General features: G+C 42.0%; 1 protein-coding gene across 5 annotated transcripts in view; it reads left to right on the forward strand.

Annotated features, from left to right (window-relative positions):
* The window catches only part of LOC137370078 (mediator of RNA polymerase II transcription subunit 30-like), a 62,212-nt gene that overhangs the window by 27,356 nt on the left and 13,075 nt on the right, over positions 1-21,781 (forward strand). For 4 of the 5 annotated variants that reach the window (XM_068032182.1, XM_068032184.1, XM_068032185.1 and 1 more), the window contains 2 exons: positions 13,423-13,581; positions 19,301-19,411. In XM_068032182.1, the coding sequence (XP_067888283.1) occupies positions 13,423-13,581; positions 19,301-19,411 (270 nt within the window). The remainder of the gene's footprint in view (positions 1-13,422; positions 13,582-19,300; positions 19,412-21,781) is intronic. The other variant, XM_068032187.1, reaches the window with a different exon arrangement.

A 21,781-nucleotide genomic window follows, 5' to 3' on the forward strand; every position in this document is an offset into this window, starting at 1 on the left:
GGGTTTCCAGCCTGTGGATTAAAAAATGGTCATTTGACCTAGCAAGTTTTTGTGACAATAGGTAAGTGAGTGGGCAAACATTTGGCAGTTGGAGTATAGGAGTATAATGTGGGAAAATGTGAGGCTATCCACTTTGGTAGGAAGAATAGAAAAGCGAAGTATTTAAATGTAGAGACACTACAGAATGCTGTGGTACAGAGGGATCTGGGTGTCCTCGTACCTGAAACTCAAGAAGTTAGCATTCAGGTACAGCAAGTGATTCGGAAGACAAATGGAATTTTGGCCTTTATTGCAAGGTGTACGGAGTATAAGAGTAGGGAAGTCTTGCCACGACTGTACAGGGCATTGGTGAGACGACACTTAGGGTACGGTGTTCAGTTTTGGTCTTTTTTAAGGAGGGATATGCTTGCATTGGAAGCAGTTCAGAGAAGGGTCATCAGAATGATTCCTGGGATGAAGGGGTTGCCTTATGAGAAAAGGTTGAGCAGGTAGGGCTGATACTCATTTGAGTTTAGAAGAATGAGGTGATCTAATTGAAACAGAAGATTCTGAGGGGTCTCGACAGGGTAGATGCTGAGAGGATATCTCTTTTCCCCCCCCTGGGGGAATCTGGAACCTGGGGGGCATAGTTTCAGAATAAAAGGTCATTTAAGACACAGATGAGGAAGAATTTCTTCTATGAGGGTTGTGAATCTTTGAAATTCTCTACCCAGAGAGCAGTGGAGGTTGAGTCATTGAAAATGTTCAAGGCTGAAATAGGACTGCAGCAGTTCAAGAAGGTAGCTCACCACCACCTTCTCACGCCAACTAGGGATGGGTAATAAATGCTGGCCTAGCCAGTGACCCTCGCATTCCACGAACAAATTAAAAAATATATATATTCTTGAACCATAGGGGAATCTAGGATTATGGGGAACAGGAAAAATGGAGTTGAGGCCAAGATTAGATCAGCCTTGATCTTATTGAATGGTGGAGCAGGCTCAAGGGACCATATGACCTATTCCTTACTCCTATTTCTTGTGTTCTTATGTTCTTTTTACAAATTTGCACACTCAGCACAGAACTTAGTTCACCCATATTACATGTTGAAATTTGAGCCCTGCAGTATTTTCTGTCCATTAATTTTTTAATTAATTGTAAATTCATAAAATCTACCCTTTATTGCCAACATGAGCATTTAATGCCCAAATTCATTTTACATGAACTCTTTATACGCACATGCACAGAATTGGAACCCAGTGTTAGAACTCAGAGCCAGGCAGTGAAAAATAGAACTGGAGTGTTTTCTGACACTTAATGCCTGTCTTTGTAAATACAAGTTTTTATGTATCATGCACCTCCAATTCAACAACCACAAGTTTAGCAGTTCCTTTAGGTATGAACACAAGTGAATCTCCAGTTCATTCCCACCACCTGAATCGAATTAAACACAGTTAACAGTTAAGGTTGAGGAAGCAAGGATCAGACAGGGCTCTAGAGGGTTACAAGGTAGCCAGGAAGGAACTGAAGAATGGACTTAGGAGAGCTAGAAGGGGACATGAAAAAGTCTTGGCGGGTAAGATTAAGGAAAATCCCAAGGCGTTCTACACTTACGTGAGGAACAAGAGGATGGCCAGAGTGAGGGTAGGGCCGATCAGGGATAGTGGAGGGAACTTGTGCCTAGAGTCGGAAGAGGTAGGGGAGGTCCTAAATGAATACTTTGCTGCAGTATTCACTAGTGAGAGGGACCTGGTCGTTTGTGAGGACAGTGTGAAACAAGCTGATATGCTCGAACAGGTTGAGGTTAAGAGGGAGGATGTGCTGTAAATTTTGAAAGACATGAGGACAGATAGGTCCCCGGGGCCAGACGGGATATACCCAAGGATATTACGGGAAGCGAGGGAAAAGATTGCCACGCCTTTAGCGATGATCTTTGCATCCTCACTGTCCACTGGAGTAGTACCAGATGATTGGAGGGTGGCAAATGTTATTCCCTTGTTCAAGAAAGGGAATAGTGATAACCCTGGGAATTATAGACCAGTCAGTCTTATGTCAGTCGTGGGCAAATTATTGGAGAGGATTCTGAGAGACAGGATTTATGATTATTTGGAAAAGCATAGTTTGATTAGAGACCGTCAGCATGGCTTTGTGAGGGGCAGGTCATGCCTCTCAAGCCTTATTGAATTCTTTGAAGATGTGACAAAACACATTGATGAAGGAAGAGCAGTGGATGTGGTGTATATGGATTTTAGCAAGGCGTTTGATAAGGTTCCCCATGGTAGGCTCATTCAGAAAGTAAGGAGGCATGGGATACAGGGAAAGTTGGCTGTCTGGATACAGAATTGGCTGGCCCATAGAAGACAGAGGGTGGTAGTAGATGGAAAGTATTCAGCCTGGAGCTCGGTGACCAGTGGTGTTCCGCAGGGATCTGTTCTGGGACCTCTGCTCTTTGTGATTTTTATAAATGACTTGGATGAGGAAGTGGAAGGCTGGGTTAGCAAGTTTGCCGATGACACGAAGGTTTCTGGAGTTGTGGATAGTGTGGAAGGCTGTTGTAGGTTGCAACGGGACATTGACAGGGTGCAGAGCTGGGCTGAGAAGTGGCAGATGGAGTTCAACCTGGAAAAATGTGAAGTGATTCATTTTGGAAGGTCGAATTTGAATGCAGAATACAGGCTTAAAGACAGGATTCTTGGTAGTGTGGAGGAACAGAGGGATCTTGGGGTCCATGTGCATAGATCGCTCAAAGTTGCCACCCAAGTTTTTTAGTTTAGTTTAGAGATACAGCACTGAAACAGGCCCTTCGGCCCACCCAGTCTGTGCCGACCATCAACCACCCATTTATGCTAATCCTACACTAATCCCATATTCCTACCACATCCCCACCTGTTCCTATATTTCCCTACCACCTACCTATACTAGGGGCAATTTATAATGGCCAATTTACCTACCAACCTGCAAGTCTTTTAGCTTGTGGGAGGAAACCGGAACACCCGGAGAAAACCCCCGCAGACACGGAGAACTTGCAAACTCCACACAGGCAGTACCCAGAATTGAACCCGAGTCGCTGGAGCTGTGAGGCTGCGGTGCTAACCACTGCGCCACTGTTGATAGGGTTGTTAAGAAAGCGTATGGTGTGTTGGCTTTCATTAACAGGAGGATTGCGTTTAAGAGCCGCGAGGTTATGCTGCAGCTCTATGAAGCCCTGGTTAGACCACACTTGGAATATTGTGTTCAGTTCTGGTTGCCTCATTATAGGAAGGATGTGGAAGCTTTAGAGAGGGTGCAGAGGAGATTTACCAGGATGCTGCCTGGACTGGAGGGCATGTCTTACGAAAAAAGGTTGAGGGAGCTAGGGCTTTTCTCATTGGAGCGAAGAAGGATGAGAGGTGACTTGATAGAGGGGTACAAGATGATGAGAGGCATAGATAGAGTGGCTAGCCAGAGACTTTTTCCCAGGGTGGAAAGGGCTATCACCAGGGGGCATAATTTTAAGGTGATTGGAGGAAGGTTTTGGGGAGATATCAGAGGTAGGTTCTTTACACAGAGAGTGGTGGGTGCGTGGAATGCACTGCCAGCGGTGGTAGTAGAAGCAGATACATTAGGGGCATTTAAGCGACTCTTGGATAGGTACATGGATGATAGTAGAATGAAGGGTATGTAGGTAGTTTGATCCTAGAGTAGGTTAAAGGTTCGGCACAACATCGTGGGCCGAAGGGCCTGTACTGTGCTGTACTGTTCTATGTTCTATGTTCTAACACGCAGGTCCGAAAGATAAGATGGGTAAAGCTGTCCAAGACGGAACAAGGTCTGGTAATGTGTGCAATAAAAGGTTTTCATATGTAGTTTTAGATTTTGACACTAGGCTGTGTTGAACTATGGGATATAATCTGCAGATACTGTAATTTTTAATATATTTGATTCATAGTACTTCCTGCAGTGTTTTGCAGGAATGCTCCATTTACGCTTGTTAGGGTGCAGTTAGTGGATTATTGATGTTTCTCTCGAGTTCTTTTAATTGCAATTTTATTAATTATTGTGGACTGAAACTTCTGAAATCCTGAACCTTACATATAGAAGACTCTTGGGCCATGACCTTGCTCTGTGGGTATCTGCAGATGAGCCATCTGACTCCTTTTTCCTGGGCTCTGCTATATGTATATGTTTTATGGTGGTGAGAAACCTTGCTGTTTCTATTGCTGGTACTTGACCAGGGAAAATCAGTTATATTTACGAGGCTTAAAACTAGAGCTAACTCGCTGCTTAAATGTGTAATCCCGATCATCAATCTTCAGTGGCTGATTTATTTTCAGCTCAATAATAACTATTAATGCTTTGCTCAGTTTTTACAAAACTTCATTTGATATCCTTTCCACACTGGATTCTTTTGAAAATATGCAACCTGGGAACTGTCTACAAATCTTTTCATTTGCAGGCACTGAACATATATGTCATCTTAATAACTTTAAAAGCATTCACCTCTGTTGTCAAGAACACATGCTATGCCAAGACAGGATTTTTTAGTTTATCGATTGGAAACTGATATTAAGCTTTTAAAAAGGAAAGCTGGGGTCCTGCAGTTAATTTTTAAAAAGCTGGCAGCCAAGATGGACACCACAGTTTGCATCTGAAATACCTCACATTCCAGGACATCGAATTGGAGACACGTATCTAACAAGCATCCCATCCAGGACAATGCTTTGGCTAACTGAGTAGATTATCCATATCACCCTTGTTAGCAGGACATTCAAAGCCATTTTGAGGCATTCATGAGTGGAGATGTCCCTCTGGAGGTAAACACTGGCAATACCACCTGAGAGGGATTTGGATTTTAGACTTTGGACCTAATTTAAAAACGGGATTGAGAGAATCATGTGACAGTCTCCCCAGGCTGTGTAAAACTGGGAGTTTTGTTACACACAGCAGACAAGCTCCTGAGACTTTGAAGCAAACGCGATTTGAGTGCTAACCAGGCAGAACCCCAGTAGGGCTGTGTCCCTCTCCCTCCTCTCCAGATAATATCGCAAGTTTGAAAACTATCTGCGACTGTGGACCATCCAAGCCGACAGATGGCTACAGACAGACTCCAAGGGAAGAAAGCCACCTACAATTGTGTCTCCAAGAAAACCCTGAGTCAGGTGGGCTAGCCACGAAGTACACTTCTACCAGCCAAAAACTCCAAGAGCACAACTACAGCCAGAAGACAATGGAATTAGCTGACCCCGCAGACTTTATATTAATTTTTACTTGTTCTGGAATCTAATCCAAACCAAACTATTTCTTATCACTCTGTACTCTGTGTGTTATTCTCGTATGTGTGTGTGAGTGAAAATGTAGCATAGTTTTATTATTTTATCTAGATCGGGTTTGTTTCTTAAGTATAATAAACTCGCCTCTTTCCTGATTAAACTCGAAAACCTGTCCAATTGGTTCTTTACGATCACAACAAAGGAAAAGGTAAAACACTCACTGAAGTGGTAAGCACAACCACAGTTTAAAAAGGAATAAAATCTGTTGCGGTCAAACAAGAGGAAGGGCAAGAGGGGAGCCTTGCGACCCCTCCTCACCTGATCGTAATACTGTGCTGTCAGGATTTCTATTGAAAACAACTTTGTTGGCAATCCCTGGAACAGCTCTTGTGCATCAGTAAGTAATTTTTTGTTTGTTGCTTAACTTAATTATCTTTTGAGATTTTCACTTAGTGTGGTACATGTCTTCCACCTGCCAGTTGGGTCCTTCAGAAAACAATTATGCTGGAAACCACACGCATGATCACTTTTGCATCCGTAAAATTAGATTGAGTTCCGGAGGACTTTTTCATAACATTTGATTATCTGCTGTTTCAACATGTCAAATTTTCCAAACAAATCATATGGGCTAGGTCCTCTTTCATCTGACCAAAATCAACTACTTTTCAATCTAACACTTTTTATCCTTTTTTCTTTTATCCATTCTCAATGTGATGTTTTCACATTTTCAGTTTCAATGTATTTTGTTGTCCAATTTGGTGCTCATTGCAGTATTGTTAGTGTTCTGTAATATAAAGGGAGGTTAACCAGCTGAATTTACCGTTGTAATTAGATTCTGTGTGCAACTGAGTGATGTTTTTCTAGTGCTGTTAATGTGTGGATGTGGCGCAGTTCTTGACTGCTAAGAAACTTAGAACTTTATTCACCGGTTATTTAATTTGTTAGTATGTAAATTACATTCTTTGTTTTATGGTACAAGATTATGGGTAGAATCCCCATTAGTTAAACCAAAGGTAGGATTAAGGCCCATGCCTTGCTATGGACCCCAGGGTAGATCCAGGCTGTGGAATGGAGCACAAGGGGTAGAAGTATTGGGAGAAGGCAGAAAATATAGTCCGGTGGTAGCTACCTGGAAAAGTGGCACTACAAGTTCCTTATTGGTTTGTAGTCTGTGACATCTTAGCTGATTGATCGATTGACCTTTTACATCCCTCATATTCACAGATTGACTGTCCTATCAATCAAAGAGATTGGACCAGTGAAGTCTGAGAAAATTGACTGATATTAATTGTGTAACATTCAGCACTATAGACGCACAACATTTGATGCACCTATAGATAAAGAATATTGGCCAAATCAGCATATGCTCATTAAAAGAAAATATAAATTAAATATGTAGTTTTCAAAATGAATTAATAGGACAATTAAAATGGAAATAAATAGAGAAACAATTTATACAAGATCTAAAGGGAAAAGCGATCAGAGAAAACTGAGCGCAGCATAAGAATGTGCTAAAACAGATTAAAAGGGATATTAGGCTGCAAAAAAGATAGCTTTTTACTAAACATCCTTTGCTGTTATCTAGCATAACCATAATATAACAGAGGGGAAAGTCAGATGCTGCAGGATGAAAATAGTGAAATTCTAGATGAAGAGGAAATAATTTAAATGTTTAATGAAGTATTCATTTTCGACCTGGCCATGAAATTATGGCTAGGGAACCAATAGATGGATCTTCTATCTGCCCCCACCCCTGCATCCCACTCAAGATAATAGGAACATGTCAAGGGGAGTTCCTGGGCCTCCCTGGGAAATTCCTCCCTTTATGTCCTGAAAGGCCTTGCTACTTAGCCATCTCACGCTTGCTCACTCTCACTCTTTTTAAGACCGTAAAGTCACTTGTCCTTTTCACATTTATGCCAGAAACTCAAAGACAGGAAGTCGAGGATACAGTGCTATTGGTGCACACTGCCCTGCAGTACTCCAATCAAGTGGTGTCTTCATTGAGTCAGCCTGGACAACAGATCTTGTTAGACTATTTGATTACAGGAGGGATTATAACTAGAGCTGTTCCTTATTCCCATACACCTTTTAGCAAAGGTTATGAATAACAGTCAGTAATGGGCATTCTGGCTGATTGCAGATCAGGAAAGGAACAAGAGAGAGGACAGTTGCTTTAGTTGAGATCGATTATGTTGTTTACACCATTGGCATATCATACATTTTTTAAACCATTGCGAGAGCAAATAGAGCAGGCACAAACAAAATGAGCATACAAAAGGAGCAGAGCCTAAAAAATAGTAATTTTGCACTCATTACAATGTTTGTCCCAGCTGGGCTGTATTCATATGGTATGGTCTAGCTAGGCCTGTACAAGTTGGGATGCCATATTTCTATGGTTGCATAGAATATTCATCTACAAAACATGACACGATGACGAGCAGCATTTTCCTTGAGAATTGCTGTACCATGTTCCTCACTCATTCAGACTAATATTGGTAAGCACAGTAAGCCTTAAAAAATATAGCTATGCCCAGCCAGACATCACTGAATAATTACCTGTATAGATTAATGTTAAGAAAATGTTGGCATGAGACAGTGCCACTGACTTAATGACATCAATGAGAAATGGGAACATGATGTCAACTGGAATGGGTGGAATCTACAAGAATTGATTGGCACAGAGAATGTTAGCAATAAATGTCTTGTAGACACATACTGATCATACCCAGTTCCTTCAGGAGGCTAGCTGCCAGACCAGCTGCATATACATCACCAAGAAAAAAAATCTTTGTCCCACCAAAAAAGGTGTTAACTGAGGTTCCCAATGCTGGTTAGCACGGAGTACCTTTTGGCTTATGCTGCCATACAAATAGTGCAAAAATGAATGTAAATATTGTACTGTTACACTTTGGGAATTTTGCCTATTTGGCCTAGAAGGGATTTGAGTTAATTTGCAAGATGTTCCTGTAAAGTGAAATTCAGTCCACAAGGGGTAAACTTTTAGCAGCTTTCTGTGATTTTGATTTGATCAATTACCTTTTGTTACCAGACAAAGGGACTAACAAAATTGTGTTTCGTGCAGGCCTTATTGGTTTCAGCCACTGAGGTTTGTCCAATACCACCTCAAGATATTTGCACCTCTACTGTTAAGATTAGATTAGATTAGATTAGAGATACAGCACTGAAACAGGCCCTTCGGCCCACCGAGTCTGTGCCGAACATCAACCACCCGTTTATACTAATCCTACACTAATCCCATATTCCTACCAAACATCCCCACCTGTCCCTATATTTCCCTACCACCTACCTATACTAGTGACAATTTATAATGGCCAATTTACCTATCAACCTGCAAGTCTTTTGGCTTGTGGGAGGAAACCGGAGCACCCGGAGAAAACCCACGCAGACACAGGGAGAACTTGCAAACTCCACACAGGCAGTACCCGGAATCGAACCCGGGTCCCTGGAGCTGTGAGGCTGCGGTGACATCCACTGCGCCACTGTGCCGCCCTAAATTGGTTTCCATTCAGAGGTTTTGGCAAGGAGTCTTATGAGTTTCACAATGTGTGGTTGCAGTAACACTTACACCAAGGAGGGGTGGCTTATCATGTGTGGTGACAGTTCATATTGGCTAAAACAATCCTTGGCGCATCTAGGATGAGACAGAAATTGACTTCTGGCTCTTGCTCACTCTAGCGTGCTCTGTCTTGGATTCTCTCTCTCTCTCTGTAAAAGTCAGTTTGGAATTATTGGAAGCAGAAAGCTCTCATTTTTAAGTGTGTGCCAGTCACTCAGCAATACTGACTGGAAAAGTGCAATTGGCCCATATCAAAAGTAAAGTATGTATAATTTATTATCTTTGATCAACAAAAAAAGAGGTAAAACGCACTGTGAAACCAGTATTCTGTTCAGTCATATTTATTTATTTTATTTAGAGATACAGCACTGAAACAGGCCCTTCGGCCCACCGAGTCTGTGCTGACCATCAGCCACCTATTTATACTAATCCTACATTAATCCCATATTCCTACCACATCCCCACCTTCCCTCAATTCCCCTACCACCTACCTATACTAGGGGCAATTTACAATGGCCAATTTACCGATCAACCTGCAAGTCTTTGGCTGTGGGAGGAAACCGGAGCACCCGGCGGAAACCCACGCAGTCACAGGGAGAACTTGCAAACTCCGCGCAGGCAGTACCCAGAATTGAACCCGGGTCGCTGGAGCTGTGAGGCTGCGGTGCTAACCACTGTGTCGCCCATATTTCATGTAAAATAAACCAGTTTGTTGGTTTGCAATTGGCTCCATTTCACCAGTGTTCATCCATCCACCTTCTAGAATACAGGAGAAATCTACATAGGGCACAGAATCCAGTGCACTCAATATAGCATTTTATTGTTATAGCCTTCGAATCATGCTATTCTATAACTGGATAATGCAGTTGAGACATAACTGCTGATTGCAGAGGACACCGTGTTGGGTCATGAAATTGACCAGTGATGCTGAAGCTAAGAAAGTATCTAGGGCAGACCTGAAATTTGTAACACCATTCCCCCACCACCCCCCCCCCCCCACCCCCACAAAGGAGGATAATTAGGGACATTAGCCAAGAAAGTATCTGTGATGATTTGAGTACTCCCAGTTCTGCATTATTAGGTAAGAAACTAATAATCCTGAGAGCCAGCGTTCCATTGGGCCCCTACTATATTGTAACAAGGATGAAAACAAGATTACCTACCTTAGGGTCTTATGCATTCTTTGAATTATATAGTATTAAAAACGCTAGAAGCTTGACTATCTTTCACATAGCCTCTGCAGGGAGAATTGTTTTATCGTTTTATGGTAAGGGTGTGTGTGGAGGAGGCTAGAGATAAAATTTAGTTTTCCTTCAGAACAACCTGAATTGTTGCAATTTCTATCAAATCAAATTTCTGAGAATCATATGGTAAACAGATGAATTGGTATTAATTCGGACCATTGTACTGCACAGAATCATTTAAGATTTGTTTGGCATTGCACTCGTAAGAGAAAATTTAACTTTAAGTTGGACTGTAAATGTGTTTCCAGCCCAATGAGGAAGGAGGCAGTGTTGGATCTTGTTCAGGGGTAAGTGGAGTATCTTTTAGTGGGAGTGTATTTGGGAAACAATGATTAAAATATCCTCAATGAGGAGGTTCAGCACGTTAGTGCAAAAGACTAGACTGAAGCATTTGCAACTATCTTCAGCCAGAAGTGCCAAGTGGATGATCCATCTCGGCCTCCTCCTGAGATCTCCAGCATCACGGATGCCAATCCTCAGCCAATTTGATTCATTCCATGTGATATCAAGAAACGGCTGAAAGCCCTGGATCCACCACCTTAAACGTTCACTTCCTTCACCGCCGCGCACGATGGCAGCAGCATGTACTATATACAAGATGCACTGCAGGAACTCACCAAGGCTCCTTCGACAGCACCTTCCAAACCCGTGACCTCTACCACCTAGAAGGACAAAGGCAGCAAGTGCATGGCAACACCACTACCTGGTGGAACTATAACTGCTGTTTCTTCACTGTCACTGGATCAAAATCTTGGAACTCCCTTCCTAACAGCACTGTGGATGCACCTACAGCACAAGGACTGCAGTGGTTCAAGAAGGCAGCTCACCACCTTCTCGAGGGCGATTGGGGATGGGCAACAAATGCAGGCCTCATCAGTTATGCCCACATCCCATGAAAGAATTTTTAAAAATTAGATTTCTAATAGTTATGGAAAAAGGCAAGGAACAATAAAAGGTGAAAATATTCAACTGGAAGAAGGCTAATTTCAATGGGCTGAATTTTATAAGCCCGTCGCCAATTTCGGCATGGGTGAAAAAATGACTGGCCGCCCACCCACGTGGGCGCGCGCCAGAGAGCGGCGGCTCATTTAAATAGCTGGGGCGGACCGTTTTCCCCCACCCCCGATCATGTGGAGGAGCTAAACTGTCCATCCCTGGCAAAAGGCAGGCTTGTGATAAATGTCAGGATCGTAATACAATAGAGAATCTCGCAGAATACAGAGAGTGCAAAGGAGAACTGACAAAGGAAATAAGAGGGGCAAAGCAAATGTATGAGAGATTAATGGGTAACATAAAAGGAACACAAGTATTTAATAAACATAAAGAATAAAAAGATAGTTAAAGGAAGAATGGTGCTGATTAGGGTCTGAAAAGGAAATTTTGTGGCCATGGAGCACATGGCTGAGATACTAAATGAGTACTTTGCATCTGTCTTCACGAAAGAAAAGGATGCTGCTAATGTCACAGTATAGGAAGAAGGTGTAAAGAAGTTAGATGGTTAGAAATACAAAGATGATGTAATTAAATAGCTAGCAGTGCTCAAAAGTAGAAAAGTCACCCAATCCAGATGGGATGCATCCTTGGTTTGCCGAGAGAATTAAGGTAGTTGTTTTTCAGACTGTAGGGAAGTACACAGTGGTGTTTCCCAGGGGTCAGTATCAGGACTACTTCTCTTGTTGTACATCACTGGCCTGAACTTGTGTATGGGGGTCATCATTTCAAAGTTTGCAGATGATTCAAAGGTGGAAATGTAGTGAACAGTGAGGAGGATAGTGATGGACTGACAAAATTGACAAATACATGGCAGATGAAATTTAATGCAGCGACGTGTGAAGTAATGAATTTTTAAAGGAAAAAATGAGACAAAATAAACTAGATACAATTTTACAGTGGATGCAGGAATAGAGAGACATGGGAGGTTCACAAATACATTTTTGAAGGTGGCATGAAAAGTTGATCAGGTTTTTTTTAAAAAAAAAATGCACTTGGAACCCTTGGATTTATGAATAAAGGCATAGAGTATAGAAGCAATGAAGTTATGATAAACTGGTTAGGCTCTTGCTGGAGTATGTTGTCCAATTCTGGGAACCACACTTCAGGAAGGTTGGGAAGGGTGCAGAGGGTATTTACCAGAATGGTGTCATTGATGAGGGACTTCAGTTATGTGGAAAGACAAGATGCTGGTATTGTTCATTTTAGAACAGGAAAGATTAAGGGGAGGATTTGTTGAGTTGCTCAAAACAATGAAGGGTTTTGTTAGAGAAGATGGGGAACAACCTTTGCCACTGGCGGGAGGGTCAGTAACAAGAGGTCACAGGTTTAAGATAATTGGCAAAAATCTAAATGAGGAGAAATGCAGTTAGTGTATTTGTTTATCTTCATCTACTGTATCTTTTTACCCATGTATATGGGAGAAGGCTGTTTGTGTAACTGCAAAGGGAATCATACTGTAAAAGAGCCTACCTTTTCCCCCAAGTCAGCTATGTAACTGCCAGGGTTTTTGGAGATGGGGGAAGGATTTTTCTGATACTTCAGTATGGCAAAAACATTTCTTTAGAAAGATCACTGTTTTAGTCTCTGACTACATGTTTCTTGTCTCTTAATCTAGTTGTCTTTTCCTGCTCATCTCTATCGTCCATCCAGATCTCCGTGGTTCCCTCTTTTCCCAGGTTGAATAGAAACGGTTTTTTGCTTTTGAAATATTGAATTAAGTCTGGCAGATCTAACCTGTCAGGAAAATATATAATTTTGTCACCACACTTGGATCGTCATAAGTTTTCCTGATTCCTGAATGAATGGTTGGCATCCTTCCATCTACGAAAGATGATGGACACGCAGCAAACAGTCCATTTAAGTGGGGTGTCTTCTCTTGGTGCACCTTTATTGATGGCTGTGAAGGCCAATCCTTGAGAAGCAGGTTCTGCCACAAGTGCTGCAGGTGAAGCTGCCAAGTGACGCTGAATTATTTTTGACGTCGGCGCTTGTTGCCCAGTTGCTGTAGGAACTGGTCATTGTGGTAGTGCACACCAGTCCACAGCTTCCTACAGCTCAGCTAAGTAAAATATCTGCTCTTTCCGTAGGCAAGTGTTTTTGTATGTATGTTGACTTTGCAAACTTTCTGACTAAAGTATATTGTGCTTAAACTAAACCTACACCCATGTTCGTGGCAAACTTGAGAGAAATCTTCATCAATAAATAATTCTTATAGCACCCAATGACTTCTGTGATAACACTATTTTATTTGTTAACTCCAAACAGTGTTGCTTTGGATCGTCTCAAGGATTTGTTAATGGATTGCCTACAGCCACAGTGGTGTGATAATTATTTATCTTTTAAGATAAAAGTCTCAACTAATCTATCTGAATTTCAGTTACCAAATGGTGTATCATATCACACTGCCACCCACCAGGACAGGCAGGGGAAGTTGCAAGAACATCTTCGCCAACTGTCTGTGCTTTTCAGGAAATTGCGACTAGTCTATGACAAATGCAATGAAAATTGTGCTGGCTTGGATCCTGTTCCGATGGAGGTAAGAAACATCTGGAATTGGTTTGTGATTTATTTAGAGGACAACTGTCAGAGGCACAACAATATGTAAAGAGTTTGGCACGTCCTGGGTAACTCTAGGAGTTAGAGAGGGGGGGTATGAATCATTTCAAAAATGTATGAATGGGAAGGGAAACAACTGCTCCTATAAATAAAAGCAAAATACTGCGGATGCTGGAAATCTGAAATAAAAACAAGAAATGCTGGAAATATTCAGCAGGTCTGGCAGCATCTATGGAGAGAGAAGCAGAGTTTACGTTTCAGGTCAGTGATTTTTCATCAGAACTGCAAGTGAAACAGGCCGAGGAACTCGTGAACGTATTTCAATTAAATAAGTCTGGAATTAAAAAGCTAATCACAGTCGTGGTGACCATGAAACTACTGAATAGTAAAAAATCCACCTGGTTCACTAATGTCCTTCAGGGAAGGAAATCTGTCATTCTTATCTGGTCTGGCCTACATGTGATTCCAGACCCTCAGCAATGTGGTTGACTTTTAACTGCTCTTTGAAATGGCCTGGCAAGCTACTCAGTTGTATCAAATCATAATGAAAATAAAGCCAACAGACCCCTCAGCATCGTCCTTCACTGTTGCTGGCCCAAAATCCTGGAACTCCCTCCCTAACAACGCTGTGGGTTTACCTACACCGCATGGACTGCAGCTGGTCAAGAAGGTGACTCACCATTACCTCCTTGATTAGGGATAGGCAATAAATGCTGGCCTTGCCAGTGACGCCCATATTTAATGAACAAATTTTTAAAAAAAAGTCTTTAACCTCTGTCTGGTAGCCAGGTCTATATTCTGTTCTGCTCCACACTCTTCAAAAAAAAAAAAGCCTCTAGCTGATTTTGGCTAATTTTTTTTTAAGGTATTTAATTCTATTAATGACATTTTGGTTTAATGTTGTGTTTATCTGAGACTGGGCTGCTGCACCAGTAGAATAAGGTGGGTTTGATCTGACGTGAGAATCAATTGGGGTTAAGTATGTAATAAAATAAAATCTTTGCACCTAAACATTTGGTTCACATTTCTGAAAAGTAATTTCTGCCCAAGAGAAATTGTTTGTTCTTATAGAAATGCTTGTGTCACTTTTACTTGGACTTCATTTGAAGTAAGGCTTTATCAATATATTCCATGAGCTCCATCACTCTGAAAATTGCATTCAGGACCATGTGTGGTGCAGTGCATTGGCGTGTTAATGTGCAGTGCTAATGGTGATCAAACCCAGATGTGCCCAAGTATATTTTACCAATTGTGTAAAGCAGGTTAGGGTGAGTGCATAGTCAGCCAAGTGAGCCAGCAGGGAAGGCACTTGTGCATCTCGTTGCAACTACCTAGAGTGAAACAAGCAGAAACCTGGAAGGAAGTAGCTTGTTGGCCCCTCAGCTGCTAAATGATTGCCTCAGGAAGAAATAATTACCAAGTAGAATGGAATAGGGATGACTTGGTGTATGTTGAAGCATCACTCCATTGTGAAGTATTTTTGTATGAATATAATTGTAAACTAGTTTATCTCCTGTGGCATTTCACGTGAGGACTCAAGACAAAGGTAGGGGAAGCAGGTTAATATGTTAAAGTTAGAAGTGAGGAATAATTGGACCAGGGTGCATACAGGTAGTTTAGTCCCCATTTTAAAGGCATACTTATTTTTACGTGAGGATAAAGCAATTTGGGAAGTAGAGTCGATCGGAGAAGGAGTTTCTCTACAGGTTGAAGAGCTGTGAGGTGTAAAACTGAGGTGCTACAACACTAATAGTAAAAGGAATTTGGGGTATGTTTTAATTCTTTTAAATAAATGTTGCAGTTGCCACATTTGACACCAAGATTCCACTGGGTGCTGTTCATGATTTCCTTGCAAAAGGGATGGGCTCCTACGTCTTTTCCAGTTTCTGTAACATAGTTCTTAAATCACTATAATGCTGATTTTGGTACATGTGTCTCTTTGGTTTCTCTTCCTGCTCCCACAACTTTACATCTGGTGTGCCCCAAGGGGTTTACCTTTGGCCCCCTCTTATTTCTCATCTAGATGCTGCCCCTCGGCAACATCATCTGAAAGCACAGCGTTAGTTTTCACATGTATGCTGACAACACTCAGCTCTACCTCAGTACCACGTCTCTCGACGACTCCACTGTTGCTTAGTTATCAGACTGCTTATCCGACATCCAGTACTGGATGCGCAGACATTTCCTCTAATTAAATATTGGGAAGATTGAAGCCATCATTTTCAGTTCCTGCTGCAAACTCCATTCCCTAGCAACTGTTTGAGACCAAACTAAACTGTTAGCAAACTTGGTGTTATATTTGACCCTGAAATGATCTTCCAACCACATACACGTGCCATCTCTAAGACCATCTATTTCAATCTCCGATATATTGCCCAGCTTCGCCCCTGCTTCATTCATGCCTTTGTTACTTCTGGATTTGACTCTTTCAGCATACTCCTGGCTGATCTCCCACATTCTACTCTCCATAAACTTGAGGTCATCCAAAACTCTGCTGCCTGTGTCCTTACTAGATTGAGTCCTGTTCATCTGTCGCCCTTATACTTGCATTGGCTCCCGGTCAAGCGGTGTCTTGATTTTAAAATTTTCATCCTTGTTTTCGAATCACTCCATGTCCTCACCCATCCCGATGTCTATAATCTCCTCTAGCCCCACAACTCTCTTGAGCATTCCTGATTTTAATCGCTATACTAATGGTGACTGTGTCTTCAGTTGCCCAGGCCCTGAGCTCTGGAATTACCTCACTATATCTCGCCGACAGTCTACCTTGCTTTCCTCCTTTAAGACACTCCTTAAAACCTACCTCTTTGATCAAGCTTTTGATCATCTGACCTAATGGGCTGGATTTTACAGGCCTGCCGACGTCGCAGGTCGTGGTGAGGGTGGAAGGCCAGTAAATGCATCCGTGAGAGGCCCGCTACGGGCCTCCTTGCTGGGAAGGCCTGGCCCGATATTGGCAGCGGCGAGGCCCTGTGCCCCCGCCCCCACGCCACTCGGCGATGGAACCAACATTTAAATATGCTAATTTAGGTAAATTAATGAATTAAATACTCACTCCTGTTCGGAGATCCGATGCGGGACACTGGTGGGGAGGGGGTAGCAGGTAAGTATTTCAGTGTGGGGGAGCAGGGTCAAACTATCCTGATTGGTCTAGGGGATGGTGGGAAGGGGTTGAAGGTAAAAGTTTATAAACTTTGGTGGGAGGGGAATGGTCGGGTACACAAGGTAAGTATTTTGTAGGGGGAGGGAGCAAGGAATGAACTACCATTGTTGGGGGGCGTTGGGAGAGGGTGTCGATCAGTAAATTTATTTTTCAACAAATGTCCCTTTAAAATTTGAATTCTACTTTAGGGCTCTAAGTCCTTTAAAAATGGCGCCGGATGCCATTGCCAGGGACAGACTGTCCTGCCCACGTCATGGGTGGGGGGGGGGGGGGTGTTCCGCCCTGGCCATGTAAATGAGCCGCTGCGTTTAATGTTGCGGCGGTTCCGTGGAGTAAAGCCCGTGTGTGCGGGCCGACATTTTTTACCGGTGGTGGCAATATAAAATTCAGCCGACTTTCTCTTTATGTGGTTTGGTGTCGTGTTGTTTTATAAAGCTTCTGTGAAGAGCTTTGGGACGTTTTATTATGTCAAAGGCACTCTATAAATATAAGTTGTTTTGAGTCCGATTTTATTCAAGAGATTTGTAGACCAGCTTCCTTTAATGGATTTAAATTTTAATCTTTTGTTTTAATTTCCATTTTGCCAAACCTTACATCAATGGAAATTCCATTCCTTAGCATTTCTCTTTGTTGCAGAGTAAAAGCTAAAAGCAGAGGATGTAGTTTTAAAATATGAGGATCTATTAACTAACATCCTTTACACATGTATTATACAGTAACCTGATTCATCAATAAATCCCGAACCATGTGCATCCACCTTCCAACCTTTATAAAGGTAGGATAACTTCATTTTGGAAATAATGTGTGAAGTTTGTTTTCTAGTAAACTAACAACATATAATTAATGGAATTGTACTATTAGCTGCCCATGTTAGGACTCTTCAAGTTTTGTGAACTTTTTTTATAGAAGTGGATTCTCATCATTGTAACCCTTGGCAAAATGGGAATTAAAATAAAAAGCTTGGAACTGTGGATATTTTTAAAAAGGAGACTGTCTGGAAATTCCTGCATTTCAAACAAGGGCTCTATGTTAAAATCACTATTAACATGATTAAAGAACCATGGCCCACTTTGTCATACCGCAGTCTATTGGTTTGCATCACAGACCAGGTGAAACTGGAGTCTTCTGCCTGGTGGTTTGTATAGTGTTGAGCCCCTTTAGGAAGCCACTGCAGCACAGATTATATGTAAATTGGATTCAAAAGCTTTGAAAGTCTCAACTTTTTAAAAATTCATTCATGGGATGTGGGTGTCGCTGGCTAGGCCAGCATTTATTGCCCATCCCTAATTGTCCTTGAGAAGGTGGTGGTGAGCTGCCTTCTTGAACCACTGCAGTCCATGTGAGGTAGGTACACCCACAGTGCTGTTAGGAAGGGAGTTCCAGGATTTTGACTCAGCGACAGTGAAGGAACGGCGATATAGTTCCAAGTCAGGATGGTGTGTGACTTGAAGGGGAACTTGCAGGTGGTGGCGTTCCCATGTATTTGCTGCCCTTGTCCTTCTAGTTGGTAGAGGTCGTTGGTTTGGAAGGTGTTGTCTAAGGGGCCTTGCTGCAGTGCATCTTGTAGATGGTACACACTGCTGCCACTGTGTGTCAGTGGTGGAGGGAGTGAATGTTTGTAGATGGGGTACCAATCAAACCGGGCTGCTTTGTCCTGGATGTTGTCGAGCTTCTTGAGTGTTGTTGGAGCTGCACCCATCCAGGCAAGTGGAGAGTATTCCATCACACTCCTGATTTGTGCCTTGTAGATGGTTGGCAGGCTTTGGGGAGTCAGGAGATGAGTTACTCGCTGCAGGATTCCTAGCCTCTGACCTCTTGTAGCCACGGTATTTATGTGGCTACTCCAGTTCAGTTTCTGGTCAATGGTAGCCCCTGAGTAATGCTACAGAAATGTGAATGAATCTTGCTCTATTTAATTGCAGTTGGAATTTAAAGCATATTTTCTAACATCTGAGATAAAAAGAAACTTTATCTTCAAAGTTTTGTCCAATGTCTCTTTTTGTTAATATCATAAAATAGGTAAACAGCAACATAAAACCTCTGCTTCTATGTCTTTTAATGACAAAGAAATGTTCCTGTGAATAAGCAACAGTGGGGATTTGCAGGTAGGCTGAGGCTGGGCACTGAAATGTCATGTCTCATTAAACTGTCTTAGGAATAGTAGTTCAGTACTTGAGGATCAGACCATTATAGGATATTCCTTAACCCAAGGTAATGCAGGAAAGTTGAAAATATTACTCCCTGTTGGGTTGAGTGAGGAGAATATTTACCAGGACTAATCTGCAGTTAGTGGAGTATCATCCAGGACCGGCAGACAGAGCATACATTTAATGCATCAATTGAAAGATGGTGTTTCCTTACTTAGTACTGAGGCGACAGTCTGTATGTTAAGAAGGACTGTGCCTCAGTTCCTCCAGATGGCATTTGAATATGCAACTCGGGACGAGTAAAAACAGTGCCCGCTGAACAGAAGGCACTGCATGTCACTTGGGGGAATAAAGCACAATTTCATTAAAGTTTTGTTATTTGTCCATAGCAACTTATTCCTTATGTGGATGATGATGGTACAAAACACGAAGATCGTAGTTTGGCGAATCAACTCCACTTAGCAAATGAAGAGAGGCGGGAAATTGTAGAGGTAAATAAGGTACAGCAAATTTTTTTCATTAATTTTATTAAAATATATTTATGCAAGTTTTGTGGTTTTCATAGCATCATAAAATGGTTATGGCACATTCAGCCCGTCATTTCTGTACAGTTTCTCTAAGAGCAACTTGGCTAGTCCCACTACCCTGCCTTTTCCCCTGTAGCCCTGCAATTTTTTTTCGCTTCAGATAATTACCCAATTCCCTTTTGAAAGCCATGATTGAATCTGCCACCACCACATTCTCAGGCAGTGTATTCCTGATCCTAACCACTCACTGTGGTTTAAAAAAAAGGTTTTTCGTCATGTCGCCTCTGTTTTATTTTGCCAATCACCTTAAGTTGGTGTCCTCTGGTTCGCGACCCTTCCACCGATGGGAACAGTTTTTTCCCATGTACTCTGTCCAGACCCATCATGATTTTAATCACCTCTATCAAATTTCCTCTCAAGCTTCTCCAAGGAGCACAGCCCCAGCTTCACCAATCTGTCAAATAGGCAGATGGAATATAATGTAGAAAAATGTGAAGTTATTCACTTTGGTAGGAAAAACAAAAATGCACAGTATTTCTTAAATGGTGAGATTAGGAAGTGTTGATATCCAAAGGGACCTGGATGTCTTTGTTAATAAGCCACTGAAAGCAGGTGCAGCAAGCTGTTAAGAAGGCAAATGGTATGTTGGCCTATATTGAATACAGGAATAAACAAGTCTTGCTCCAGTTGTATAGCACCTTGGTGAGACCACACCTGGAGCATGGTGCACAGTTTTGGTCTCCTTAATTAAAGATATCAAGGGATATGGGGATACTGTAGAAAAATGGCATTGAGGTAGATGATCAGCCATGATCTAGTTGAATGGCAGAGCAGGCTCGAGGGGCTGAGTGGCCTACTCCTGTTTCTATTTCCTATGTTCCTATCCATGTAACTGAAGTCGTTCATCCCTGGAACCATTCTCAAATCTTTTCTGCACCCTCTTCTAAGCCTTCACATCCTTCCTAAAGTGTCGTGCCCAGAAATAGACACGCTACTCCAGTTGAGGCGAACCAGTATTTTATACAGGTTCAACACAACTTCCTTGCTTTTGTTCTCTCTGCCTCAATTTATAAAGCCCAGGATCCCATATGCTTTATTAACCATTTTCTCAACCTGTCCTGCTACCTTCAACAATTTGTGTACATATACCACCAGATCCCTCTGCTCCTGCACCACCCATTTAGAATTGTGTTCTTTATCTTATATTGCCATTCCTTGTTCTTCCTACCAAAATGCATCAGCTCACACTTTTTTACATTAAATTTCATCTGCCATGTGTCCACCCATTCCATCAGTCTATCTATGTCCTCTTGAAGTCTGTCGCTATCCTCCTCACAATTCACAATACTTTCAAGTTTTGTGTCATCTGCAGATTGTGAAATTGTGCCCTCCAAACCCAAGTCTAGAGGTCATTGATGTAGATCAAGAAAACCAGTGGTCCAAATACCAATCCCCTGGGAACCCCACTATATACCTTTCTCCAGTCCGAAAAACAACCGTTCACCACTACTGTCTGCTTCCTGTCACTCAGCCAACGTTGTATCCATACTGTCTCTGTCCCTTTTAGTCCATGGGCTTCAACTTTGCTGATGAGCCAGTTATGTGGCACTTTATCAAATGCATTTTGAAAGACCATGTACACCTCATCAACCCTCTGTTACCTCATGGAAAAATGCAATCAGATTAGTTAAGCATGGTTTGCCCTTAACAAATCCATGCTGGGTTTCCTTAATTAATCCACATTTGTCCAATTTTTAATTTTATTCCGGATTATCGTTTCTAAAACCGTGCCTGTTGTAAGATGTGGTTTAATGTTCATGAAAGCAATTATGAACAAATGCAATGGAACATGATTTTTGGTGCCGTGTTGTGCTCATCAAGGTTGGGAAGTGAATGATGGGCAATAGAAAGCTTCTGCACTGCGGGCACCCAGTGTCTGTATTGTGCAGTTGTAAGCCAGAAATTATGGATTTCTTCATAATTTATTTCCATAAGGCCTGTAAGTATCTGGCCAGTCTTTGCAACCTTTGTAAGGCATCTGTATCCTTTGAAATAGGGTGACCAAGCTGTACACCATCTGGGCCCCTTTGAATATGAACTGATCTGATATTGGGTAACACTTTTGCCTCTTGTAATTCACAGATACAGATGTTGCAACATCATCTTGCTAAAATTGGCATAAACATTTTTTTTCCCTCCAAGATTTCAGTATTTTCATCATCTGTCATAATGTAGCTGATACTCTCGTAGGTAATCGAAATTGGTGAATAATTGAGAGCCCACAAGTTTTGGATATGCATGCATGGTCTACAGTAACTTCAAGATGAGCACTTTGGTTATAAT

This window comes from Heterodontus francisci, chromosome 5 (assembly GCF_036365525.1).
Source record: "Heterodontus francisci isolate sHetFra1 chromosome 5, sHetFra1.hap1, whole genome shotgun sequence".
NCBI classification, from domain to species: Eukaryota; Metazoa; Chordata; class Chondrichthyes; order Heterodontiformes; family Heterodontidae; genus Heterodontus; species Heterodontus francisci.